This window comes from Podarcis erhardii, assembly GCF_964252035.2.
Source record: "Podarcis erhardii genome assembly, chromosome: 8".
Lineage (NCBI taxonomy): Eukaryota > Metazoa > Chordata > Lepidosauria > Squamata > Lacertidae > Podarcis > Podarcis erhardii.
Window position 1 is genome coordinate 2167012 of NC_138499.1, and position 9322 is coordinate 2176333.

At 53.7% G+C, this 9322-nt stretch overlaps 1 protein-coding gene and 1 long non-coding RNA gene across 2 annotated transcripts; one reads left to right on the top strand and one right to left on the bottom strand.

Annotated features, from left to right (window-relative positions):
• Positions 1 to 218: 218 nt before the first annotated feature.
• LOC309348720 (uncharacterized protein) lies at positions 219 to 7926 on the top strand. The gene is made up of 3 exons (XM_081874381.1): positions 219 to 353; positions 2100 to 2184; positions 6187 to 7926. Exon 3 carries the CDS (start codon positions 6188 to 6190, stop codon positions 7772 to 7774), a length of 1587 nt encoding a protein of 528 aa, XP_081730507.1. The 5' UTR covers positions 219 to 353; positions 2100 to 2184; position 6187; the 3' UTR covers positions 7775 to 7926.
• On the bottom strand, positions 4373 to 5299 carry LOC309347780. Its single transcript, XR_014159034.1, has 3 exons — positions 4632 to 5299; positions 4448 to 4576; positions 4373 to 4416 (listed from the first exon to the last, which is right to left on the bottom strand). It is a non-coding gene; the product is annotated as an uncharacterized lncRNA (long non-coding RNA).
• Positions 7927 to 9322: the final 1396 nt, after the last annotated feature.

The window sequence follows — 9322 nt, forward strand, 5'->3', positions numbered from 1 at the left end:
GCCAGCAATTAATGCTTAAACCTTCCCTGGCCTTGAGCAAAACAAATGAGTAGGAGCAGCACTAGGAAGGATCTCCCCTCTAAAATGTGTTTTTGTCAAGGTGTGAATGGACCACACACCTGTGAAGAACCCAGGAAGCAGAGATGCTCCCTCTTCCAACTTGGGCTGCCAAAGGCTCCCTCCACCCAACTGCCTGTGATTGGCTGCACACAGGCCATGATGCCACAATTGTAGTGATGTCAGCATGTGATGTTGTGAGCCCCCAGAATTCCTCGGCCCATGCAAGAGGTGGCTGGAAGGTCCTGCGGAAGGGAGAGAACGGGTTGTGTATGGGAGCTGCCGTCTGTATATAGGTACGGCATGAAGAGCCTTCCTGTGGGAGCAGAAATGGATACGGTTTACCTGGATTCAAGGCAAGGGAGCACCGCTGTCTCCCAACTTGGCCACCTACCATTTTAGTTCTTTGTCTCCAAGTTGTGCACAGTCTGGCCTTCCAAAAACCCATAGCCAGACCTGCTGGGCACCCAAACTCCCAACATCAGCTGCTGTAGATGTGCAGAGGTTTGTTGTGGGGGAGGAAGGGAAAGGAGAATGTTAGCCACTTTGAGATTCTTTAAAGAGAGTGAAAGGCGGGATATCAAATCCAAACTCCTCTTCTTCTTCAGAGGTTCAGCATCCCTGTGGCTTGCCTCTTTGGTTCCCAATGGGCTTGGCTTAAAACTATAGTTAGTATGGGCTAAAATAAAACAAATATTGGCACGTGTGTGGCATTAGAAAAGGCAGGTCCTGGGTTCACCTTCCTTGGCTGCGAGGTTGGGCAGTTCCTGTCTGGGAGATGGAAAATACAGTGGGCTGGGAAGGTGCAGGGTTTGGGGACCGTGTCGTTATGCAATTGCCTCACCTAAAAAAGGACATTGTAGAGCAACTCCTCTGTGAAGAAAGGTTGCCGCATTTGGGACTTTTTAGTTTAGAGAAAAGGGGGGTCAAAGACAAAGTTTAGAAAATGCTGCATGGCATGGAGGAAGTGGAGAAACGTTTGCCTCCCTCTCATAACGCCAAAACTCGCGGACATACAATGAAACTGAACATTGGGAGGTTCAGGACAGATAAAAGTCCTTCATACAGTGCCGAGTTAAACTGTGGAACTTGCTGCTGCAGGAAGCAGAAATTGCCACCAACCTGGATGGCTTTAAAAGAGGACTGAACAAATTCATGGAGGAGGGGGTTATGGATGGCTCCTAGCCCTGATGGCTCTGCTTGGAGGCAGCAATACTTCTGAATGCAAGTTGCTGGAAATGGCAGAAGGGGAGAGTTGCCCTTGCGTTTGAATCCTTCTTGCGGGTTGACCTTTAAAGCCCTAAACGGCCTTGGCCCAGTAGACTTGAAGGAGCGTCTCCACCCCCATCGTTCTGCCCGGACACTGAGATCCAGCGCCGAGGGCCTTCTGGCGGTTGCCTCATTGCAAGAAGCAAAGCTACAGGGAACCAGGCAGAGGGCCTTCTCAGTGGTGGCACCTGCCCTGTGGAATGCTCTCCCATCAGATGTCAAAGAGATAAACAACTATCTAACATTTAGAAGACATCTGAAGGCAGCCCTGTTTAGGGAAGTTTTTAATGTGTGACATTTTAATGTATTTTTAATCTTTTTTGGAAGCCACCCAGAGTGTCTGGGGAAACCCAGCCAGATGGGCAAGGTACAGATAAATTATTACTATCATCATCATCATCATCATCATCCTGCAGGCTCCAGGCTGGCCACTGTGAGAACAGGAGGCTGGGCTAGACGGGCCACTGGCCTGATCCAGCAGCCTCTTCTGACGTCTTTTGAAAGAGGGGCTATTTCTGTTTCTTAAACAAGATTTCCCAGTCTGAGCTAAACTAGCAACCGGTTGCTTTTCTTGGGTAATTGATGGGGAGGGTTGAGGTGAGGCAGCTGCAGGAAGCCTTGGATGAAATGGATTATCTAGGCCAGCCTTCCCCAACCCGGTACCCTCTGGATGAGGTGGACCAAACCTCACACCAGCTTCAGCCAGGCTGTGACAGTTTACGTGTGTGTGTGTGCTTATCTTCTGATGCTGTAAACAGCTTCTCTCGCCGTAGGGTATATCCAGCCCTATGCCTAATCGGAGGCAGCTGCAAAGAAGCACGATCAAGGTGGCAGAGCTGACATGGTTGCCTGAGAAAGGTAATAGACCCTCATCCCTTTTACCCCTGCCCTATGGAGGGGGGGTGTGGAAGGGAGGGAGGCAGTACGGCCCTCCTGGCCTCTCTCACTGGCCCTTGAGAAGCTCTCTCCAGGCTACACCTCCTCCCCCGGCCAGCAAGTTTGTTTTCTGCTGATCAAAAGGGAAGGACCCTAACCAGTGGATTCAAATTCCAAGAAAGGAGATTCCGACTAAACATTAGGAAGAACTTCCTGGCGGTAAGAGCTCTTTATAAAAAAAACCACAGTGAAATTATATTATTATTAAGCTGTGGAATGGACTCCCTTGGAAAGAGGTGGGGTGCCCCCCTGCCAGGGATTCTTTAGCTGAGATTCCCTGACAAGACAGGAGGACTGTTTTTGGGGGGCAGGAGGGGGGCGGGTGTGGAGGACTCCCTGGTCCTGAATGGGGCAACTGTGCCCCTGAACGACCAGGTGCGCAGCCTGGGAGTCATTTTGGACTCACAGCTGTCCATGGAGGTGCAGGTCAATTCTGTGTCTAGGGCAGCTGTTTACCAGCTCCATCTGGTACGCAGGATGAGACCCTCCCCTGCCCGCAGACTGTCTCGCCAGAGTGGTGTGTGTTCTAGTTATCTCCCGCTTGGACTACTGCAATGCGCTCTATGTGGGGCTACCTTTGAAGGTGACCGGGAAACTACAACTAATCCAGAATGCGGCAGCTAGACTGGTGACTGGGAGTGGCCATCGAGACCACATAACACCGGTCTTGAAAGACCTACACTGGCTCCCAGTACATTTCCGAGCACAATTCAAAGTGTTGGTCCTGACCTTTAAAGCCCTAAACGGCCTCGGTCCAGTATACCTGAAGGAGTGTCTCCATCTCCATCATTCTGCCCGGACACTGAGGTCCAGCTCCGAGGGCATTCTGGCGGTTCCCTCCCTGCGAGAAGCCAAGTTACAGGGAAGCAGGCAGAGGGCCTTCTTGGTGGTGGCACCCGCCCTGTGGAATGCCCACCCACCAAATGTCAAAGAGAAAAATATCTACCAAACTTTTAGAAGACATCTGAAGGCAGTCCTGTTTAGGGAAGCTTTTAATGTTTAATAGGTTATTGTATTTTAGTGTTCTGTTGGAAGCCACCCAGGGTGGCTGGGGAAACCCAGCCAGATGGGTGGGGTATAAATAATTTTAAAAAATTCCTTTTCGTTTTTTAATTGGCCGAGGGAGCCAGCATACAGCTTCCGGGTCATGTGGCCAGCATGACTAAGCTGCTTCTTGCGAACCAGAGCAGCGCACGGAAACGCCGTTTGCCTTCCTGCCGGAGCGGTACTTATTTGTCTGCTTGTACTTTGATGTGCTTTCGAACTGCTAGGTTGGCAGGAGCAGGGACCGAGCAACGGCAGCTCAACCTGTGCGGGGATTCAAACCGCCGACCTTCTAATCGGCAAGTCCTAGGCCCTGTGGTTTAACACACAGCGCCACCCGCGTCCCTCATAAATTATTATTATTATATGTTGGGCTAGATGACCACTGGAGTCCCTTCCAAGTTCTAGAATTCTATGATCCTCTTTCCCAGGCTAAACACCTTGCATCTCATCTTCCTTGAGGGCTTTTGCCTGTCTGGAAGGTGTAAAATCAAATTTAGAGGTAATGGCTCTGGATGGCCTAGGTGACACCCAGGGTGCGAGTTAAGCATAGAAACCATCCTCTTCTACAAAGTTAAAATGGTTATGATCCCTTCTCCACCCACCTTTGCTTAAGACCCTGCCCACCACTAGCATTCGGCCCTCGGACAGTCGTCCAGGAGGGAATGTGGCCCCCGGGAGAAAAGGAAGTTCCCCCAGGCCTGTTTTGGATCTACATTCTGCAACAGGCAAGCAGTCCACCAAACATCAGCATTGTTAGCTGCAGGCCTGCCAAGACTCCATTCCTTTCCCTTTTGCTCATCCTGAAGGCTGCCAGTACTTCTGTCCTGGCTGACTCTCGTAGCTGTGTCCATGAGCACGTAAGGCGTGGAACTGTTCCCGCATTTCGTTCCCCCTCCTGGCTAGGTACCAGAACAGATTGGTGCCAAGCTGCAGGGTGGCAGCGGGTGGGGAGAGAAATAGCATTATTTATTTCATTTATGTACTCCAAGGTACATCTAGTAACAGTGGAAGCATGGCATTATAGCACTGGGTCATCTAGTCCGCCCCCCTGAAATGCAAAAATCACCGGGTCATCTAGTCCGCCCCCCTGAAATGCAAAAATCACCGCTAAATAATCCCTGACAGATGGTCATCCGACCTCTGCTTTAAAATCTCTAAATAAATCACCAAGGGGGTCCGTTCTACTGTAAAACAGCTCTCGCCCTCAGCAAGTTTAGTCAGAATCTCCTTTCCCGAAACTTGAATCCGCTGGTTCGGATCCCACTGGCTCCATCTTCCATGTGATATCCCTTCAGATTTTTGAAGATGGCTTTTATGAAAACCTTCAGAAGGGAGCAATCTGTACCTGCTCAGAGGTACTAAAAACACAAAGTTGTTTTTAATTTGCTTCGTATCTTTGAAACTTTTTTTTTAAGCTTTTTGCTGGGGTGGGGGAGGCAATCTGCCTGTGCTCAGAGACACTGAGTCTGAGGTGCGAGAAATGGTGGCAGCTACTGTGAAAACGTATCATTTAACTTTATTTATTGAAAATATATATTTATGGCCACCTTCCTCTGGCAGAGAGCAGTGTCCAAGTGTAGCTTTCCCAAAGACTTTTAACATTAACAGGGAACTGCTGGGCAAATTTTGTGTGTGTGTGTGTGTGTGTGTGTGTGTGTACTTGTGGAAGTGCATCCACACACATGGCAGAAGCTGAATGTTGGGAGATTCAGGACAGATAAAGGCCCTTCTTCAGGCAGCTCACAGTTAACCTGTGGAACTCCCTCCCACAAGAGGCAGTGATGGCCACTATCTTGGACGGCTTTAAAAGATTAGACAAATCCAAGGAGGAGAGGGCTATCAGTGACTACTAGCCATGATGGCTAGTTGCTGGAAGAGAGTGTTCTTGTGTGTTTGAATCCCAATTGTGGGTTTCCCATGAGGGGCATCTGGGGGGCTGCTGTAAGAAAAAGAGGTTGACTAGATGGGCCATTGGCCTGATCCAGCAGCCAGGCTGCCAGCTCCAGCAGCAGTTTATCAAGGTTCTTTTGGTCACTGTGAGAACAGGATGCTGGACCAGACAGACCTCTTCAGATGTTAGGTAGCAGAAGGCTTGATAATGGGAAGGGAAGGAGAGTGTGAGAGACCAATGAGTTAACAGCAGAGGGCAAATTTCAGGGGAGATGCAAAGAAATTATAGTTAAAGGCTGCATGGTGGAGGCCTTTGAGGACTCGAAGCTTGAAGCTGAGATGGATGGGAAAGGAAGCCATTCTGAGCTTTGAGGACAAGAGTGGCACATTTACAGTGATGGGGAGAGGAGGAGGAGGAGGAAAGCATCTTTGAGGTGAGATTAAAAGCCAACAGAAACGTGGGCAATTCTGGGGGAAAGAGGTCACAAAGTGGAAGGGTACCCCCCTAAAATGCAGCAGGGTAGGGAGGAGAGAGGGACGCAGGTGGCGCTGTGGGTTAAACCACAGAGCCTAGGACTTGCTGGTCAGAAGGCCGGCAGTACGAATCCCCGTGACGGGGTGAGCTCCCGTTGCTCGGTCCCTGCTCCTGCCAACCTAGCAGTTTGAAAGCACGTGAAAGTGCAAGTAAATAAATAGGTACTGCTCTGGCGGGAAGGTAAACGGCGTTTCCGTGCGCTGCTCTGGTTCGCCAGAAGCGGCTTAGTCATGCTGGACACATGACCCAGAAGCTGTACGCCGGCTCCATCAGTTAATAAAGCGAGATGAGCGCCGCAACCCCAAAGTCGGTCACAACTGGACCTAATGGTCAGGTGTCCCTTTACCTTTAGAGAGGAGACAATCCGTCCACCCTGGGACCTAACTTGAGGCCCCAAATGGGGCAGGGATTCTGGCCACTGCCTGATGCCTGCCCTTTCCCCTCCCTCCCAGGATGGAGACCTACGAGGACCACCTTTGGTGCCCCTACAATTCCCAGAGCGGGGAGGACGAGGACGACGATGAAGAGCCCTACCACGACCCCCACCTGGCCAGGGTGCGAGCCCGGAGCACGAGCCGCTCCCGCCACCGCTCCTCCTTCCTGGTGGACGAGCTAGACATGCTCATGGACAAGGCAGCCACCACCATCCAGGCCACGTGGCGAGGCTACCTGGTGCGGAGGCGCGTCCTTCGGGAACACGCTGCCGCCTCGGTCATCCAGGCCGCGTGGAGGCACTTCATCACCCGGGAGTACGCAGCCCTGCAGCGGGAGCAGGTGCCCTCGTGGCAAGGGTACAGGCAGGAGCATCGGGTTGAGAGGAGGAGGAGGAGGAGGCCTACAACGAGGAGGAGGACGACGCCCTCCCTGGCCTCCTTCAACGAGGGGAGCAGGTCCTGGGGCGGCCCGGAGATGGACAAAGAGCAAGCTTCGATCATCATCCAGGCACACTACCGGGGCTACAAGACCCGGCAGGCCCTCGCAGAGTGCAGGCGGGCAGCCACGACTATCCAGGCGCACTGGAGGGGCTACCGCACCCGGCAGGAGCTGGCGCAGATGCCGCAACGCCCTGCCCACCGGCCTGGCCCGAGAGGGACCTACTACGGGCAGCCCAGCTACATGCCCGGGAGCTCCTCTTGGGTGGGCCCCTACCCCAGGAAGCACTGGCGCAAGTGTCTCGTGGGAGACCCCGAGGAGTGGGCAAGCAAGGTCCCTCGGACTCCGTCATCACATGCAAGGGAGCGCATGGGGGGAGGCAGGAGAGAGCACCTTCAATTCCGGGAAAGGGAGCACCCAGAAACCCGGGAAAGGGAGCACCCCGAATTCAGGGAAAGAGAACAGCCAGGAGCCAGGGAGAGAGAGCGCTCAGAGCCCAAGTCGTGCCCCCGCTGCGGGAGATGCACCACTGTGCGCGTCCTGGTGGGGGTGGGCAAGGGCCCACCCTCCGAATCGGACATGGACGACAGCGAGTGCGAGGGGCACGCCCGGCCTGCATCCGCCCGGAGGAAGAGCCCGGCTCCCAGGTCGAGAGGGTCACAGTCGCCTGCCAGGCCCGAGCCTTACGGGTCCCATGTGTCCTACCAGATGGGCCCCAGGGCCTATTACCCCGGGAACCAGAGCATGGCATCTGAAGAGCAGCCGCGGAGGCAGGGCCGGGATCCTGGAGGCTTGAGCCAGCGCTATTCCACAGGCCACGCGGCTGCCCGTCCCACGCGGGACCGCAACACAGCGCGGAGCCTCTCCTCTACCAGCCTCAGCCAACAGGGAGCGCCCAGCGCAGGGACCTCCGAATGGCTTTATGAGAACTACTATGCCCGCCGGATGGGCGAGGGCCAGAAGCGGGTGTTCAAGACGCGGAAGCAGATGTGGCAGGTGGCACGGGCAGCGACCCTCATCCAAGCCTTCTGGAGGGGGTGGAGGGCACGGCAGGTCTTGCGCCAACAGCAGGAAGCTGCCATCAAGATCCAGTCCGCCTACCGGGGCTACAGGACCAGGCTGTACCTCATCGAGGCCGGAGTGCTGAGTGAGGGAGACACTGAGTGACACCCGGCCCTTAAGAATACGGGGCCCAGAGGGAGCCCGATCGGGAGGGGCAGGCAGGCTGGTGGTCGTCACTGGATGGCTGTTCCCACTGCAGCCTTCTCCTTCCTAGTACAAACGAGCTTACATCCCAATAAATAAATCCTAATTACAAACCCTTCGGAAAAGTCATGCTAGCATGGTAGAACCTAGAATTTCAAGTATTGCTGGGAGGGAACTGGAACTGGCAAAATGAGGACCAACTGCGTTCTGCCAAAGCGGGGAGTGGACAGGAACCAGGCCCTGAAAGTTGACAGCGCCCATCAAAGTAGCTGGAAGACATTTGCTGGCTGTGATTTCTGCATTGCAGGGGGTCGATGACCCTTGGGGCCCCTTCCAACACTACAGTTCTATGTGTGCTGGGCCCGGGGGTTAACCTGAGCAACGCGGTCCAGGTCCAGTCCCGAATCCAAGGATTCTACAAGGAGTCAGTCCAACAGGGCCAAGGCAGGAAACCAGGCTAGGTCAGGCACAGGGTCTCAGGCAGGTTCCAGCAAGCAGCAATGCTGCTACTGCAACCTGGGGCAGGTCCAGTAGCCTTACGGCCAGTCCTGATCCCCCGGCGACTCACCACCCTGTCTCGCCCAAAGGCGAGCACTCCTCCTGCGAGTCCTCAGGTCTCCTTCTCTCACACCTGAGTCTCAGCAGCTCGGGAGACGTTGTTGGGTTACTAGACCCAGAGGCTGCCTCAGCCTCCCCTGACCCAACCGGTAGTAGAACAGCTGTAAGTGATGGCCCAGCTGGAGGCGATGAGGTCATCCCCGCATCTGGAGCCAGGGCAGGCTCAGGCCCCTGACTTGGCCCAGCTGGTGCTTGTTGCAGGGGAACCTGTGCAGACTGGGGCTCTTCAGGATCAGGCCCCAGACTCTGTTCAGATGCCGCCTGAGGCAGAGGATCCGGTGCAGACCGAGACTCCTCTGGTTCCGAGTCCCAGGCCATCACACTATGGTGCCATGAACGTTGCAATTTTAAGTGCACTTTCCAGGTGGCAATTACTTGTTTTTTATATGCTTTAAGTCACCCTGGGGCCTTCAGCTGAAGGGCTGCTGGCGGTGATAATGCTAACAGAAGTTAAATTCCCACAAGACCTGGAGAGCCACAGGCCAGCTGTACCCAAGAAGCCTGTTTTTAGGGACTGCAATGCTGGTTTTTGAAATTGCAACCAGAGTGCTTTTCCCACTGTAGAGGGAAGAACCACACCTATGCCAGGCAACTGCACCCTCTAAAGTATCCTCTCATGACCCCTTGGGGTGGGAGACAAGCAATCAAAGGAATTGCCCAGAAAGGGTCATAGACTCGCAATTTTTAGCTTTGCACACAGACTGCAGGGTTCCTTCCTTCCTTGGTGGGCAAACTGGTGATAGATGTAACAGTGGAGAAATCCAGGTGCTACAAGATTACACGCAAGTCACAACTGAGTGCTGCATTTATACTGGAAAGTGAGGGCGGAATCTTTGCTGCAGCACAAAGCAACATCGACACAGAGTCTCGCGGCACACTGAAGACTTTCCA